Raw genomic sequence first — 17,785 nt, forward strand, 5'->3', positions numbered from 1 at the left:
TAACAAGCTTGAAATCTCTGTGAATTAAAAACCAAACTTAAAATCATATTTTGCAACACATTTTGCAGTTATTCTTATTTGTATTAACATTGTAGACAGCATGAAAACGTAAGCTAAATGTGTGTACTGTACACCAGGGGCACTCAGTCCTCATCAGTGTGTTATTATTTCATCCTTTATTCATTAAAGTGACTTTAATTTATACAAACAGATTCTGTGTAGTTGGGTAACATTGTTGAGGCTCTAACATATAAAAGCTGAACAGACAAAAGGAAAACAGCACTGCTGACAGACTATGTGATAGAGTCACAGTTAAACAACTCTTTCCTGTTAAATCTGACTTAACTTTATTATGAAAATAATAAACTTATTTTTTCATTAACTGTAGCAATAATCTGAGGGTTTTGTGTTGTTTTTTTGAAAATCATGGAGCCTTCAGTCTTTGCGGGCCGGCCCCTTCCTCTGCCTCAGGTACAGTCTGTTGGCTTTCCTCAGCAGAAGTATAAACCAGTAGATCTGTGGAGCCAGGAGCACTAGGTTACCCACGTTGCATTGCAGTGGCAGGTGAAAGACCACTCTGTGCAGAGGAATCCCAAATTGCCGGCCATACATCCAATACATGAAGGGGAAGAGCAGGATCCGACATGTGAAGAAGCTGAGCAAGACAATGATGCCGTTGATCCTGTGGAGTCCGGTGTTGTCGAGACCCAGCTGGATATGAAACACAGAAAGATGGTGAGGGGACTTCCCTAATACATCCATGTGCGTAACACAAAACACATTCATGCAAACATGATAAGAATTTATGCCATTTGTCGTACTACAACACAATCTTTTATACATGACCATTATAAACCCTGCACACGGTCCCACAATAAAAACACAGGACCAGGTAGGTTCATCATTAAAAACTGCATTTTGTATTTAATCGGATTATCTTTCTCTAACAGTAAATTTGCTTGATGATCTGAAATTATTAGTGTGACAGATTTTCACACCCATATGTTTTGGCTAGTCTCTGGTGTATTTGTACAGTCTGCCACTCTGGTCCTGTCAGCTGTGGGAGACTCCTCAATCTATGGATTGGGAGCTTAGGTCCTGTTCCTGTGCTGCCAAGATCGAAGCCTCTGTGCTGTCCTTTAAGCAGACCTTTTCTTGCCACTAGTGGGATTTCTTGATGTCAGCCTTCCTCTATCTGCTAAAGGTAAATCCCATGCATTACCTGGATGAGAATCTTTCCAATGGAGACAAAAGGAGTGCTGAACTCTGTAGTGAACAGGCAGCCGATGAAGAAGTCCCCCAGTCCTCTTCTGAAGAACTGCAAATCAAACATTTAGTGGCAAGTCAGCCTGAACACACAAAGCGGAAGAGACTCCTCAGTGTTCTCACCAGAGTGATGGGCATGAAAATGAGAAGCAAGGCCACATGATGAAGAACCAACATGGAGTCCTTGATGAGAAAAGCCTTCACTGTCTGAAGAGAGTGGCCGCTGTATGAGCTGGAATGACCTTTGAGCTTCTGAGTATGGTAGTGGCTCAGATACATGGCATAGATGTCAAAGACCATGTAGGGCACTCCAAACAATACAAACGCGTTCACCAGCCAGTGACTGTGAAGTGAGACAGGAAACACTTTCACTGAACTAACAAACTGACAATCTAATGATAACTTATGTCTTCATGTGCAACAAACTATGAAATACTAACCTGTCAGCCATGACGTCCCTGCAGGATGTCATGACTGTGACTCCAGCTGCAGTAGCCAGAGATGCATGTATGGCAGAAACCAGCCTAAAGTAAGCAAAGCAACTGTTTGAGTAGACACAACTGCACTGGAATACATGCACGTTTATTTGTTGTCTGGCTTTTTAATAGTCCCCACTGCACACGCAATAAATATTCAAACCCTCACAGGCGTGCAATGTGGTGCCTTCGGCACATATCCTACAAACAGATAACCTAATTATTATGTCAAATTCTAAAATCTAAGTCAAGCTTATATTTAACGGGAATCAGAGGATTCCTTACGTCAAAAACGCCTCTATGGTTTGTTATATATGTGCCGAATTTAGCTGCTCTTTCCTGTTAGTAATGTGACACAGGAAGCAAATCTCCGCAGTGTGTGTAACGAGACAGATAAACAACACAACATTAAACTGGCGTTTGTGTTAACACAGTCTGGTGAGGTGACCCGTGTGGATGCTGACCTTTCACTGACACAAACCACGTCAGCGTCGCTCCACTGTGTGAAAGTGGATTTAAGCACTTTTCTGAAGCTGCAGAAAAATCCAGGGAACACCAGAGCGCCACAGACCAGGGCAGAAAGCATTATGTTAGCCGGCCTCCTCCTGGTCCCCGTAACCGTTTTAACACAGTCTACATACCAACACCTGCGGTAGGGACACCAACGTATTTCAGTAAGCTAACGGCAACTAGCTTCTCTGATGTTTGTTGAACTTCCGTTGACCTTTATTTAGAGGGCTATGATTGGCTGTAGGAGAAGAGCTTTAAACCAATAGAAATCCTTGACTTTAAACTACCTTTGAATTTCTCAGTCTACTTTATTCGAATCTGTTTCAATACGTTTCTTCTCTTCTTTGGTGATTGAAATATGTATAATATTTAAATGCAAATGGTATTTAAAATTATTAAAAATACTACCCATCTGTACTTGTATTATTATTTTTATAATGTCCTTTTCCCATTTTCATTGAAAAAGAAATGCGCGTGGGAAGGTAATGGTGATTCAGTACTACAGGATTATATTATGTATTTATTTTTTAAAGAGAACGTTTTAGGAAATTCTATGTTTTAATAAAGTTATAAGAAAATGTCGTAATGACAGTGACTTACCAATAAAGGGACATGTCAGTCCAGTCTAAGATAAGTCTTCGTTTAACAATATTATGGATTCATGTCCATTTAGATTAAATTACTCATTGAAAACTATGGATTAAAACTATTATTATGTGAGAATTTTAAAAATTACAAATGAAATAAAACACAGGTTTTATTTTCAGTTTCCAGTATGCAGTCTGTGATACCAACATATAGTAGAACCAGCGTGTCATATATTTACAGGCAGCAAGCAGGAAAGTGTGCTTGGTTCTCACAGAGCAGGAATGCAAGGCGGCTCCAGCCTTTCTCCAGAGGCATTATAACAGAGAGAGACATGGTACTGAAAGGACCCTGGACTGGAACCTACAGTACAGAAGAATCCTGTACCAGCACCTGTACCAGCAAAGATGCTGACATAAATATAACTTCCAAGGGAAGAAAAGCTTATTTAAAACCATATTTTAAAGAAAAGTCAGAAAAATTCTGAGTATTATTTTAACAGATTTGTCAGAAGATTCAGTTAATGAAAGCTAATGAAAGCTACATACTTCAAATTAAGTGCCCAATAAGTGCCCAGAGAACTGCTGCAACAATGGTTTGGAGTTTCTTTGTGACCTCGGGGCAGCAGTCTTTGACCTAAAGCTTAGAAATAGTGCAAACTGGCAACTTGCTAATCTCCTACATTAAGCATCACTTCCAGTTGTGTTGATTATGTGAGTGACCGTGTGACTTGACACAAATACATCAGTCTGATAGTGTGAAGGGTGCCTGTCCCTGCATGTCACCTAATCCACACTGAGTTCATATTTGCCTGCAGGAACGCTTGGACTGGATTCCACATGAGTCTGCTAGGACTGCTTTCTTCCATTTGCGCATTATTTCTAAAATTAGAAATATCCTATCTCAGAGTGATGCTGGACTACTGTAATTCATTATTATCACTGTGTCCTAAAAACTCACTGAAAAGCCTTCCGTTAATCCAAAAGTGCTGCAGCAAGAGTATTGTCAGGGACTAGAAAGAAACTGCTTATTTCTCCTAAATTGGCTTCCCTTCATTGGCTTCACTGGCTTAATAATAATAATAATAATAATAATAATAATAATAATAATAATAATAATAATAATAATAATACATTTTATTTATAGATGCCTTTCAGACCCTCAAGGTCACCTTACAGTAGCACGTAAACAATACCATAAAAAACAAAAGAAAAATGTATATATAGCAAACATGGTAGATAAAATTTAGACATAAACAGTGTCTTCAGGCTCCTCTTCTGTGGAACCGGCTTCCAGTTTGGATTCAGGAGACAGACACTATCTCTACTTTTAAGATTAGGCTTCAAACTTTCCTTTTTGCTAAAGCATATAGTTAGGGCTGGATCAGGTGACTCTGAATCCTCCCTTAGTTATGCTGCAATAGGCATACGCTGCTGGGGGATTCCCATGATGCATTGAGTATTTCTTCTTCAGTCACCTATCTCACTCACTATGTTTTAATAGTTGTACAAAGTTTTAAAACGTTTTAGTAATCTCTGGCTCTCATCCATAGCATGTCTTCTATTCTGTGTTCCTCCTCTCACCCCAACCGGTCACAGCAGATGGCCCCACCCCTCCCTGAGCCTGGTTCTCCCAGAGGTTTCTTTCTGTTGAAAGGGAGTTTTTCCTTTCCACTTTCGCCAAAGTGTTTGCTCATACCCCCTATGATTGTTGGGTTTTTCTCTGTATGTATTATAAAGCGCCTTGAGGTGACCGTTATTGTGATTTGGCACTGTATAGATAAACTAGACTAAACTCTCAGCAGTTGCAGGATACTCAACTGCAGAATCAGACTTAGATAAATGGTTCATAGTGTGCATAGTGTGCGCTTCTGACTGTCACTGTGTCCTATAATACAATGCCATTTTTTGAAATCAAATGTATTTCTTTAGAATATTGCAGCACTTTCACAGGAACGCCTCACAGATGCCTGTTTAAATAAATACACTTGAGTGTTTAATTTGACTGTTGGATTTGTACTTCAGTGCTAGTTGTACTTTATCTTACATGTGAACTTTATGAGACCATCTTCTTCTTTCAGCGTCATTTTAAGGGTTGACACAGCAGATTGTCTGATTCCATCTCACTATATCCTGGCATCCTCCTCTTGTCACACCAACCCTCTGCATGTCCTCCTTCACTACACGCTCTACTGTCCTAGTCGCCTGTCTCAACCTCTCTCTGAACTCTGTGTGCTACATTCTTCCTATTATTAGACCACATTAAACTTTGCAAAGGCTCACAGTTTGGAATTTCATTGACAGGCTTCCTGACAGTGTCGATCAGTTGTTTCACAAAGTAGAATTAGATAAGTTATAACAGAAGAGTATGGAAATCTATCAATCTGAATGTTTACTTTCAGGTAGAAGATACACAGTTCCACATTTTACATTTAAAAGATATAGTTAGATTCACTTAATGCTGCAGTGTGCAGGTCACACAATCAGTGATTTGTGTTAGTAAATTGTGATTTGTTGTGCTTTTATGTACTGCAGGTAAAATAAGTATTGAACATGCTTACCGAATGTATTTAATACTCCATACAAAAGCCTTTGTTGGTGATGTGCCAGCTTCAAGATGCCTACTGTATGGAGAAACCAGTCACATGCATTTCTAAATGTGATTCTGTCTTCAAATCCTGTAGGTTACTGAATTTTTGATTCTCATCATTTTCACTCTGTCTGAAATCTGGTGTGGGGAGCACCTGGTTGTGGATGTTTTTTCCACTTTTAGATTATGGCCACAACACTGCCCACCGGAACCTTCAGTAGTTTAGAAATCCTTCTGGAACCGATGCCATCTGTATGTTTTGCAAGAATAATGTGGTGAAGGTCTTGGGGGAGCTCGCTGGTTTTACCCATCATGAGATGTTGCTTGTGTGACACCGTTTTGTAATGGATCAGCTGGGACTGAACTAGTTGATATTAATTTCCACTAAGTAGCAGCGTTGCTTTCTAATTACTGATAGATTTCAGCAGCTGTCATGACTTTCTGCACTTCCCTTTCTTCCCATGCTCAGTCCTTTTTCCCTGTTCCCATTTCTCATTACTACACATAATTTATGGACATCTACGGTTTGTTTTCTTTGTATGTGTGGATTGGATGGGTTGTTACCAACATCTGGTGAGAATTTCATGCCAGTAGCACCTTTAGAAATATATTTACTTAGAAAACTTATTTTACCCGTTGAATGTGCTGGTTATATGGTTGTACTGGTATTGACTAGAACAAATGTTCTCTTTGGTAACAACAAACATTATGGTAGCTATCCCTGTCTTAACTATCAGACCAGATTCAGGCAGCTGCAGACTCTCTAGCAGAGACCAAAAAAATACAGAATGACAGAAGACAGAAAGTAAAAGCACTGTTGCGCTCACTTTTATTCATATTTATATATATATATAGTCATGTGTTTGACTGCCACAGTTAAAAAGTGTGACTCATCACATTATCACCTGTAAGCATAAATAATGACTTTTTTTTCTCTCTTGAAACCTGGTAAATAAACCAACTGAAAACAGTTACGGGTCATTTTCAGCACCACTGAATAGTACATTCTCTATATTGCATCAGGATATAAAAATATACAGATATAGTGTTTTTTAAAACATTCTTTCCATGTTGTTCAATGGCATGAAACAAGAGAGGAAGAAAAGACCCCATACTGACAATGAGGATTATTACCGTTATCATCTGTATTATTAATCTGTAGCCGACCCTTAGCAGACCGTGCGCTCATCCGTTCACAGCACTTTTAAAACATCAGTAGCAGCCACACGTGGGAGAAACAAATAAAATAAAACACGAGTTAGAGGCAGACTTCTTCTCTGGAACATTTCACGCTCACAGTGCCACCGACCCTCCCAACCACTTTTAGAGAACAAAAGAAAAACAGGAGAGTGATGGAGATGCTAATAGAGACCTGGGAGTGCTTGAGTGTTGTGGGAGGGAAAACCAAGCAGGCCGGTGGGCTGCAAGCTTCTCGTATCCATGACCAGTCCAGTTATAGACACGGTCTAAACACTGTACATCCACAGTCCAGGATGGTAACGATGCTAGGGGCCTCTATTGAGGCCTCTACCCCGCCCCAAAAACTATCAATGAAAAACCCTCAACATGAATTCAAAGCAGAAAAACGTGAAGAAAGAAAGCAAGAAGAAAAATAATAAACTGGGTCGTCTCAGTTTTAATGGTTTGAGGCAAACAAGAAGATCACAAAGAGAAGACGAAGAAGAAGGAAAGGCGTGGTCAGGACCAGAGTTCAGTTTGCAGTGCATAGAGAGGGGCTTCTGAGATGGAGACTGAGTCCCCTGGTTGGTTCACTCAGATGGGATTATTGCCCTCTGTCAACCTCACACACACACACACACACACACACACACACACACACACATAGAGTAAACGCACGTCCACCCACAACCAGCAACATGTGGGAGTACAAACGGAGAGCAGAATTAAAAAAGCCAGTGGTTTCCAGCCTGTCCCCCCCTCCAGCAGTTTCTGTGGAGTGATGTGTGTGTGTGTTTGTGTGAGCCATGTAATGTATGTCCAAGTAAAATTTCTAAACAGGCCAGGCTCCAACAGCACTCTCATGTGTTGCGTGTCCATCCGTCCAGTGTCTGTCTGTGAGTCAGAGTGGTGCTGTGGCCTGCCCTCCTCTACGACGCTTCACATCCGCGAGGAGCAAGCCAGCTCGTAGAACAAGACGTAGGCGTCGCTGCTGCGCACTTGGCTGGAGGACATTGGCGTTACTCTGAAAGGAAAGCAAGAGAAGAGAGTATATAAAGTATATAAATAAAATAAAATTGAACTTAAGCCTTTGAACACTTGATTATAATGTATCATTTATATATTTTATTCAAGCAAAAATTATCTCATGATCCTCTGAGTGAGCTATAGGGTGTCTTTATAGATATTAACTGTAGACATAATCGCAGTCTGTTTGAGCAGTATTAAAAGCAGAATGTCTGAATTTGGTGATTTTGAGATGAGATGTCAAGTCTGAGGGAGCCCACGTGCTAACATGGTTTCCAAATGGATTAATTCTGTTGGCTAGTGCTGATGCCAGGAGGATGTGTAACAAATGATGTATGCCTTCCAGGAACGACTTTGATGCTTGATTAATAGGAGAGCATTAAATCAATGCTGCAGCCTGACATACGCCTTCCCTTAAACATCTGTTTGGTTGTGTGAGTGTAGAATACAGTACAAAGCATCCGTTAAATGTAACACAGTTGTAATTGTTTCTAGCTTGCTCATTATGCTGATGCAGCAATGTGGAACAGTGTCGAAATCTACAAGCGTTCTTGTTTTCTGAGCTTGAAATCATCTGTGTGCACTCAGTCGGCTGTCTTCTGTTATAGTAAAAGTTACTGTTGTTCAAGATTTATCAGCTCCAACGTGAGCAGCTCAGTTTCGGATGTAATGTTAGAACAAAGCAGACACACACGGGTAGAAAAGAAAAACAACACTAACGATTCACTGCTTCTTTATGGATGGTGGCTTTACTTTGCAGTAATGCATATGTATATATACTGAATGCATGCTGGTGTATGAGGAGGTAAAGGAAACAAATTCACTTAGTCAATCTAATTTGCTTTGTTTCCATGCCGGAGTAACTTTCAGAATCATCATCAATTCATTTATCTTTCATGAAGCTATCAAATGGTTTCAGTGCCAGCGTGCATGCTATACACTCCCAAACACACACACAGAACAGCGTGAGCTATGTGTAGTCATCAGGGTACAACCCCCGAAGAGTGACGGAGAACCAGCATCAGACCTGAAAACAGTGTTGAGTAAGAGGAAGCGTGCAAGGGTATGAATGAGTGCAGCACAGCAGGAAACAGCCTGGAGTGACCAACGGGATGCTAAGCAGAGCAGATAGAACCCGCAACTCTTACTATCACTCCTCAACTCTGTTTGTGTGCTTGTGAGAGCAGTAACAGCCTGTAAAATTATCATTATCAACAAGCTGACTTCTCCACACAGCTCCTATGATCTTCTACACGAACAGTGAACTGTCATAGTAACACTAAGTGTGTGTGTGTGTGTCTGTGTGAGATTTGTGGCGAACCTACCTGGAGTCATTGAACGTGTACCATTCTCCCGAGCTGGGATTGCGACAGTAGGCTGTGTAGTGGCCGCCCATAGTGGTGCCTGAGTGGTTGGACACTGCGTACAGGTTGTACACTGCATTTACTGCAAGGCGACAAAACACATGTTTAAAGGGACAGTTCACCCAAAAATCCAATCTAGATATTGTCTCAATAGCCTGTAGTGATTGCTCACCACAATGGGCCATGACTTAAAGTATAATGGAACTAGAAAAAAATCTGAATGGAGAATAGTTTCATGTAGAAACCATTATTTTAATGTTGTAGATCTGGGGCATTGGCTTGAACTGCTGCCTCACAGCACAAAGGCAGAAACTAGCTCACACCTAAACACTGAATAAACTTCTCTGTGAGCCAGAGAGAAAAGTTCTACATTTAGTGTAAACATAGCGTTCTGTGGCAGTCCACTCATGGAGAGTACAAGCTCATTACTTACTGCTGTTTTCAGAGGCAAACTCCCGCAGGTCAAGATCCTTCATGGGGAAGTTAACAAATGTGGACAGTTTGCTGGTTCTTCGTGCCTCAGAGAAGCGCTTCAGGTCTTTAGAGGAAAGGGAGTCAAGGAACAGATGCTCTGCATACAGTAAACTGTACATCAAGCCAACATTCAACATGACTACTCGGAACGGCTTCACTCCACTGAGGCTTTAGAATGACACATCCATCACCTCAGTGACTTGACAAATTCATAACAGCCAATTAGCAGCTCGCTAAAACATCTGATCATGTGCGCCGTCAGCGCTCACTCACTTAATTATACTGTTGGGCTTATACACATGACAACTTCCTGCCTGCATGGCAGAGCTGTCTGCTGCTAACTGTTCACAGCACTTTTCTATTGCAGCTATTGTCATAGCAGCAACAGAATAGCTAAGGGTCAGCTAATTACTAGAAAAACACTTTTTGCAATTCAGTAGAACAGAATACAAAGCAGTAAGTCATAAAATCTCAATAAAGCATTCAGCTACCCCACATGCCTCAGTACAGCATCACAGCAGGTGATGAATAAAGCAAAGGATACGCAGCACTAAAATCTTGGGGAATTTCTGTATTGTGAACTTTTTAGTGCATCTCCTCCTGGCTTTACATCTGTAGCACGTCTTTGAAAAGAAACAGAATAAGATCAGTCAGTGTTTAAGAACAGGAATCATAGAGGAACCACCACACAAGATAAAAAGCACAAGTTACTCACTCAGTCTAAACTATCTCTGACCATCTATGTGCAGCTTACATTTGTACTGAGCATAAAACAAACTGCAGTTTATAGATAGTTTCCCTTTTAGATGCTGTGTAAGTTCTGTGGGAAGGATTTTCTGGGAAAGAAAGCCTTTAATTTGAATTACTTTATAAGCATTTTACAGTTTGTTGTTGAACAGGAAAATTCAAAACCAGTTTTCCTAAATTTGCTGCTTCTGTAGTTACTTTGTTCTGCCTTTGTAGGGCAGTGTAACTCCTCTAATTACATGTATATGAAGAGTTTCTGAAGAAATACAGTTTTTTCTTATTTTCATATTTGGCCTGTCACACTGCTGGATGCTCACATTAAACATGACCAACAACACCTTTACATTTGTAAAAACAGTTCTACTGTCATTTATGATTCATTCAGATGTAAACATATTGTTGTGCACTTTGTGCGTCAAAGTATGAATTTGTTTTGAGAATTGTGTTTTTTACTTGTATTTATGTTGTATGGTCTACCTTACAATATAAAGTGCCATGAGGCAACTGTTGCTGTGATTTGGCACTGTAAAAATAAAATTGAACTGAATGCTAGGTTTGCAGTTTGGTTTTGGAAATCCTACAATTGCAAGTTCAGGAGGAAGTCTTATGGCTTCTTTTAATAGCTTAAAGCCAGGCGAGGGGCAGCCAATAATATAGAAGTGAAAGGGTGGACTTAAAAGGACAGGAACTAAAGCAGCTTGTTTCAAACAGAGGATCAACTCAACTGAGTCAGGGGCAGCAACGAGCCTTGTATATGTTAATAGGGATTATTTTAAACTGTGAATCATGCAATTCCGTCATCGTCTAAGAATAAAAAAGGAACTGAAATTAGCTTAATTATAAAGTAAACAATATCAACTCTTATAACCACAAATACGCACAAATAAAAAATCTCATGTTCTGTGTTAGCTGTGCTAACTCAACACTGGATAGGAAAAGTATGAAGTCAAAGTGGTGATTATCATAAGCTCTTTTTGTCAATGCAAGCAGTGAACACCTACCGGCTTTTCATCCCCATCAAGGACGTCTTCTTTGGTGAAGAGTCGCATGCAGTCCATCAGACTCACCTCACCATAGCCCTTCTGAGCACAGATGCATTCACATTACATTCACACACACGAAGCAAAAACAAATAGAGACAGGAAAGAAACGAAGAAGTACATATTAGGAGCTGTGGACACAGGAAGTGTTTCTATATTTAGTGCAAATCATCATAAAACACACACACCCACACTCATACACTGATTGTGCTGACATTTGTGTCTGCTGCCCTTCTGGTACGCGTTACGTAAGAAGGACAAACACAGGTCCCTGTCTGGACCTCTGAGTCTGTGCTCTAACCTTGGCGATAGGCAGAGAGAGATCCCAGAAGGGGTCGAAGACAGTGGAGCAGAAACCACAGTGGCTGCAGGTCAACGAGCTCTTCAGCTGTCCCACAAACAGGTCTGGAGAAGCACAGATCAAAGAGTACATCAAAGAAACAGATGAGAAAGTTTATCTTCCTTTTCATTTCCATTTAACCACATTCTGTTTATGTCTTGTTTGTGCAAGGTGAATTTTCACATTGGTGACAAATAAAACTGAGCTGCAGCCCATTTACTCACCTACTATCTTACTGTCCTCTCGCTCCAGGTATTTACTCCACATCTTCTTCCCTTTCTCCTCATCTCTGAGGGGGGAGTATGAGTTAGAAGTTAGAAAGTGTAAGCCTTTATGTACATATGTAGTGCCTGAGCCCCCAGCAGGCAGCTGATAGTTAGGAAGATGGCTAAGATGGGGGAAATCATACTGAGCTGTTGTGACACTGTAAAAGGGTTTCAAAAATAACAAAATGCAACAAGAGAACCTGGCCTAATTTATCTTAACTACCAAGGTGTCCAAGAACCATTTTAGGGGATTAAAAAGATGCTTTACAGACACACTTCCTCCAGTGAAACACTTTTTCATGCTGTGTGCAGATATTTTCCTGCAGTTTTAACAGTGCAGCAGAGAGGATGTGTTTTTAGGACAATACTGGAAGTTGCTGGTATTAACTCTGACCCTTAAACAAACCGTGGTTAGATAACTGTTAATTATATCAATGAAAAACTGGAGCATTAAGTGCTTGTGGCCCCCAGAGAGGAAACAAATCAGCATGGGAGGTGAAACCATTGCACATGGCCTTGAATTAAAGCTTAATGATGAGGCCTCAGTGATTAGTGCTGTCTTGGTTTGGGGCTTGTATTCATACTGTACGCTGCACATAACCTATTCAGAGATTTGGCCCTGATGAATTACTATGCTAATGTGATTCAGGCTGGTTACGTATGAGTAAAAACTCTAATAAAATACAATAAACAGTTGTACTGTTCATCTGTGAAACTTCCAAACACATCCTCATCTCCAGCTAACAAAGTCCACTTTTCAAAACAGTGTTAGTGTGAGTCAGTGCAGGTACACACGCACGTGTGTCGGTCTGATTACTCACGGCAGGTGGTCGAAGTCCTCCACAGTGCCTCTCGGCCTCACAGTGACCCTGTTGACCTCGTTGTGCAGGCCGTCCAGGAGGAAGCGCAGGAACTCCTGAGCATCTTGTTGGCTGTGATACACCAAAACAGTTAGGGCTATGAAAATCAAAATCAGGTCGCAAAAAAACAGAAAATAAAAAATAAAATGATTACAAAGCTTACTTGTATCCCACAAATCTGGGAGCATATCTCTGGATCTGTGTTTTAAATTCGGACGGGCTGACAGCCTCACTGCTGGATGATGTCCACATGGTCTGTAGCAGCTTGGCAAATTCTACCAACACAGCAGCAGCTAAGGTTATTCACACATGCTGGGACGTAAAATGCTTGTGTCACAGTGGAATGAAATGAAGGTAGGACTTTTTTTCATGCAAACCCTTAAAAGACCAAGAAAACCACTCTTGTTTTTACCTCTTCTAACATGCTTTCAGGTGAAATGTGCAAATCTTCCAGAGATGCGGGGGGTAGGGGGAAATGAGTGTGCTGCTGGTGGACCGCTGTGAGGAGAGTTTGTTTTGGACTCTAAGGGGCCTGTGTGACATGTCTCTCACCTTCCATGAGGGCTGTGTTGGTGCGGCTGTTGTTGTTAAGGTCTCTGCGGTGGGAGTTGTGCAGGCAGTAGTCTCGCAGGCTTTGTGTGTTGCTAAGACACTGCAGGATACTGTTCATGAAACACTGCCAGGACAAAGCAGAGAAAACGGTTTGATTCCAGATGCTATAATCAAATCAGTTTATGCTTTTACTTAATTAATACTGTTAAGTTAAACGTATTATAATTAATAAGATTTAAGACCAAACTTGACATGGACATCAAAAGCAACAAACACACTGTTGTCAGTTCAAAATGAACAATAAGGTCAAATTAATACAGGAAAAACTGTATTAAAAACTGTGACCCTGAATCCTCCCTTAGTTATGCTGCAATAGACGTAGGCTGCCGGGGATTCCCATGATGCATTGAGTTTTTCCTTTCCAGTCACCTTTCTCACTCACTATGTGTTAATAGACCTCTCTGCATTGAATCATATCTGTTATTAACCTCTGTCTCTCTTCCACAGCATGTCTTTTATCCTGTCTTCCTTCTCTCACCCCAACCAGTCATAGCAGATGGCCGCCCCTCCCTCAGCCTGGTTCTGCCGGAGGTTTCTTCCTGTTAAAAGGGAGTTTTTCCTTCCCACTGTCACCAGAGTGCTTGCTCATAGGGAACATATGATTGTTGGGTTTTTCTCTGTATCTATGAAGCGCCTTGAGGTGACTTTTGTTGTGCTTTGGCGCTATATAAATAAAATTGAATTGAATTGAATTGAAAAACTGAATGTATTTGTTAATATAAACAGACAACCACCTTGTTCACCCAAATGTCAAACTCCTGAAAGCCTGACCAGTTTATCTGATATTATTGCCTGAAACCAGCAATATGCTACTGCTGGTATGTTGTTTGGAACGCTACACTCACACCAAACAGCTGATCTGACCACAGTCGGGCAGAATGTACACGAGTAAATAAATAACTACACATAACAAATTTAGGGAAATCCTTTTGCCATGTCTAAATGGAAAAGAAATACTGGCATATATATTGGAATATGGCATTTTAAAATCACCAAATATTAGCACTAGTTTCAAAAATCCTTTACCTACCTTTGACAGGCAATGTTGTTTGTTCCAGAAACATCTGCACACATGCTAAGAGTTGCAGTTGTTTTATTGGTCAACAGATGCTGGTCTCAAACAGTAAGTCAATCCCCATAGACTATAATGTTACAATGTCCAACTCTGCAGCATTGAAAATGGCACAGGAAATGGATTTAGCTGTGACAGATCATTTCTACTTCATAACAGCTGTACAGGGGGTGAATGTTTTGGAGGCTAAGGCCAACTTTCATACAAAGTCTTTGGGTTAAACCCGCAGCATCCCATGACCACAAACCAACAGGAGAGCTGCCCTTGTTCTAAAGATTTATTTTTGCCATTTACCCTTTAGTAGATAAGATACAGGACAGACAAGAAAGCAGAGAGGGAGCATGGGAGAATGACACACAAGCAATGTGGCAGGCCTGTGTATGGGCTGTTGGTATATTGGTCACCAGCTCAACCAGATGAACTAAGATCTAAACTGAACTTAAGACGGCTGAAGACTTTTAAAGGTGTTTTAATAAAAGATAATTCACAATTAAGACATTCTAGGCCTTTCTGAGGATGTGCAGGCACCCTGCATCATGTCTAACAGTGATTTCTAATGTTGTTCCAATATGTTACCAAAATATATTTCTGAGCGCAATTTGCAGTGTTAAAAGATGACAAAACAGTAGCTTAACAGCTTGAACGAAGACTTCAACATTTTGAGTGATGTGCTTATTTGCCTAGAGTTAGATGAAAAAACAGCTAGCATGTATAAAGATAACAACATCTCCATATAGGCACTCAAAGCTCACTGAAGAATATGCTGTCTTGTTTGACTTCGGTGTGCTCAAACAGTAAGAATAAAAAGTTGGGACTTTACAGAATGTAATTTGTGCACTAATTCTTTGGGTGAGCACATCATAGCTGGGTATCTGCTAACCTCACTGTAATTACAAATACTTGTTTTTACAACTGTTCTAAGTCTTAGTGAAAAGCCAAGCAACTCAGATTTACTCCTCAGACTTGAGCATCATCAACTTCATAGAACAAAGGCAATCAAGTGTTTTCGCCAGAACTCTGTTCACATCATTTTGAAAAAAGGTGGTGTACAGTCATGTAATAAAAGCTAAATCTACATATTATGTAAGAGAGGGATTTTTCAATGTAAATGTGAAGTCATTTGTCCTTGATGAATGTTTAAAGAAGCAGAGAAGCAGCAGTGTAACTCCTGGGTACAAAGAAGTATCACAGCACTGTCTCATGTCACGTGTTCATGTGACACATGTGCAGCTTGGTAAGAACAAACCGGTCAGAGAGGGAGGGAATGAGATCTCTCTGGTCCATAGTTCAGAGCTCTCTGATTAGGTTACTCTATACAAGCACACAACACAGCGCACAGTTTATTTTAGGAGTCGTCCTTATGCTTGTTGCCTGGCAGACCGAACAGATCGCAACACACTGTGCTTACAGTGGCACTCACTGGATTTTTGGAAAGCTATTGCAAATCAGTTGAGAACAAGAGCAACACCACTCAAGATGTTAGTCTCACAACAGATGTAATTACATGTATAGCACGTGGCTGCTGTACTTACAGTGTTTCCTAAATTCTTCAGTCCCACCAGGCCTTGGGCGCTCTTTGAATTCTGAAAATATAAATAAATAAATATCAAATTTAAAAACAAAACAAAACACCATTTTCAGATCATATGTACAGTCTTTTGATCAGACCAGTGAGGGCTGGTGTCTCCCAACCACCACTGACAGTGCTAAAATGTTTCATTTTATTCCTGAAGCAAAAACACTTGAAGAGCACTCCATGTAGTGGTTTGAATGAAAGAACTGAAGCATTCAGCTTTTTCTGGTAGTGTTTAGCCTTCAGGAATCTCCAAACAGAAGATTCCCATTTCCAGCATCAACGTTATCTCTCGTGTCACTGTCCATGCTGCATAAGAAATACTAGTCAGTTAAATTAATAATTTGTAGTGTATTAAAGTACAACACCAGTTAACTATTGGTCACAGCCAGCTGTTTTCAGAAATGACACTACTCAACCAAATCTAACAAAGTCCTTCTAGCTTAGTGTGGAGCTTTGTCTGCACTGGGTTAGAATGGAATGGAACAGTTTACAGTGCAAAGGCCTTAATAGTGACTAACAGAAAAGTCTTAGTGTGTGTCAGACTTTAAAAATAAAAGCCCACAGTTATACACCGGATGTTTTCAGGATAACTTATGTTAAATTTTCATAATCAAAGTGTCCGGTTCCTTCTTGGAATACCAATGTTATTTAAAATATGTTGAATTCTCAAAAATAAAAGCCTCCACTGGTTGGTGGTTGTGAAATGTTAGATTTTTAAAATAGTCCAACAATCCATTACAAGAATTTGTCAGTATCCTTTGGTGTGTCCTTTTTGCACTAGACACCATCATCACATGCTGTAACTGTAAGAGTTTCAAAATAAAAGTTACCATTTATGTATAGGCATTTAGCAATACTTTACAGAGTATTAGAATTTTAAAGATAAAACCAGGTAAGTAAAGCCCAAAAGGTTTATTCTGTTCATCTGGACGTAGCATTTACAATGGGTATTGTCGTTTCTGTCACTTGGAAGAGTGATGAAATGTTTCTCCCATTGAAAAGGCTAACTCCAGATGCACTGAATCAACCTTTTGGGATTTACTTACCTGGATGATTGAGCATGCATCAAGACACTTTCTTTGAAAACTTCTGTAATTGCTGGAATTGTTTATTTATGCAATCTTGAGTCAGCATCTTATCTTCAGCTTCTCTCAGCTAGCTGATTTTGCTAAAGATTTTTAGCTACGAGTAGCAGACAAAGGCCAACAAAAGCAATAATCCAGGTGCACTCTCTCCAGAACCTGTGTGGTCTAGTCATGCAATGTCTTAACTAATGTGTAACTGAATGCTGGACAGGTGTGTATGTGTGTGGATTTTAACCTTTAAGGACAGAAGGACTGAAGCCCTGCTAATCTGACATCTTGTGGGTGCACTATTATGCATGGTGGATTTTTGAAACATTTCAGCAATTTTTAAATATGATGTAAGAATGCAATTAACAGTTTGAAATGGAACTTAAGTTTGAACAGATAAGATTTAATACCATCTGTTACACCGTGCTCAATGCTGACTGTTTCCAATACTTTTCTTGCTTTTAGATTAGTTAAAATGGCATTTAGATTTATTAGTAAATGTAAAAAAAAATATCAATCAATGAGGAACCACACACACATACACACCCACAGAATGTGATTCTTTTTTTGCTGAATCCAATGGGTGAAAATCCTTACATAACTGAATATGTATCCATTAATCTGGCAGTCTTTCTACTGAATAAGCCGGGATTGTGAGCTACTTCGCCACTGCCAACAGTGCTGATGTGTTTAAAGCTGAATTTGCACTTTAATGATATCCTCATGAATC

At 40.1% G+C, this 17,785-nt stretch overlaps 2 protein-coding genes across 6 annotated transcripts in view; both read right to left on the bottom strand.

Moving 5' to 3' along the window:
* Positions 1 to 157: 157 nt before the first annotated feature.
* LOC146504702 (TLC domain-containing protein 3A-like) lies at positions 158 to 2,562 on the bottom strand. 2 transcript variants are annotated; one of them, XM_085184789.1, is made up of 5 exons: positions 2,207 to 2,562; positions 1,707 to 1,790; positions 1,390 to 1,642; positions 1,223 to 1,318; positions 158 to 711 (listed from the first exon to the last, which is right to left on the bottom strand). In XM_085184789.1, exons 1-5 carry the CDS (start codon positions 2,326 to 2,328, stop codon positions 436 to 438), a joined length of 831 nt encoding a protein of 276 aa, XP_085040915.1. In that variant the 5' UTR covers positions 2,329 to 2,562; the 3' UTR covers positions 158 to 435. The 2 variants fall into 2 exon arrangements, with proteins under 2 accessions (XP_085040915.1, XP_085040916.1); XM_085184790.1 differs by having other exon boundaries at positions 1,390 to 1,609; positions 2,207 to 2,551.
* Positions 2,563 to 7,044: 4,482 nt separating this feature from the next.
* The window catches only part of usp2a (ubiquitin specific peptidase 2a), a 46,947-nt gene continuing 36,206 nt past the window's right edge, over positions 7,045 to 17,785 (bottom strand). For all 4 annotated transcript variants that reach the window (XM_085184757.1, XM_085184756.1, XM_085184758.1 and 1 more), the window contains 11 exons: positions 15,939 to 15,989; positions 13,275 to 13,398; positions 12,886 to 12,997; positions 12,684 to 12,794; positions 11,821 to 11,885; positions 11,558 to 11,661; positions 11,218 to 11,298; positions 10,014 to 10,092; positions 9,429 to 9,533; positions 8,957 to 9,077; positions 7,045 to 7,629 (listed from right to left, as the gene is read on the bottom strand). In XM_085184757.1, coding sequence (XP_085040883.1) covers positions 7,545 to 7,629; positions 8,957 to 9,077; positions 9,429 to 9,533; positions 10,014 to 10,092; positions 11,218 to 11,298; positions 11,558 to 11,661; positions 11,821 to 11,885; positions 12,684 to 12,794; positions 12,886 to 12,997; positions 13,275 to 13,398; positions 15,939 to 15,989 — 1,038 coding nt within the window. In that variant the 3' untranslated portion in view covers positions 7,045 to 7,544. The remainder of the gene's footprint in view (positions 7,630 to 8,956; positions 9,078 to 9,428; positions 9,534 to 10,013; positions 10,093 to 11,217; positions 11,299 to 11,557; positions 11,662 to 11,820; positions 11,886 to 12,683; positions 12,795 to 12,885; positions 12,998 to 13,274; positions 13,399 to 15,938; positions 15,990 to 17,785) is intronic.

The sequence above is a fragment of the Neolamprologus multifasciatus genome, chromosome 14, assembly GCF_963576455.1.
Source record: "Neolamprologus multifasciatus chromosome 14, fNeoMul1.2, whole genome shotgun sequence".
Taxonomy (NCBI): domain Eukaryota; kingdom Metazoa; phylum Chordata; class Actinopteri; order Cichliformes; family Cichlidae; genus Neolamprologus; species Neolamprologus multifasciatus.

What these genes read in the sequence shown, in the direction of transcription:
- LOC146504702 (XM_085184789.1), bottom strand. Translation starts at nt 2,328, where the DNA reads ATGCTTTCTGCCCTGGTCTGTGGCGCTCTGGTGTTCCCTGGATTTTTC. An exon ending in AGGGACGTCATGGCTGACAG is followed by an intron (nt 1,643 to 1,706) that starts GTTAGTATTTCA and finishes TCAGTTTGTTAG; the next exon opens with TTCAGTGAAAGTGTTTCCTG. An exon ending in TTGGAAAGATTCTCATCCAG is followed by an intron (nt 712 to 1,222) that starts GTAATGCATGGG and finishes TTTCATATCCAG; the next exon opens with CTGGGTCTCGACAACACCGG.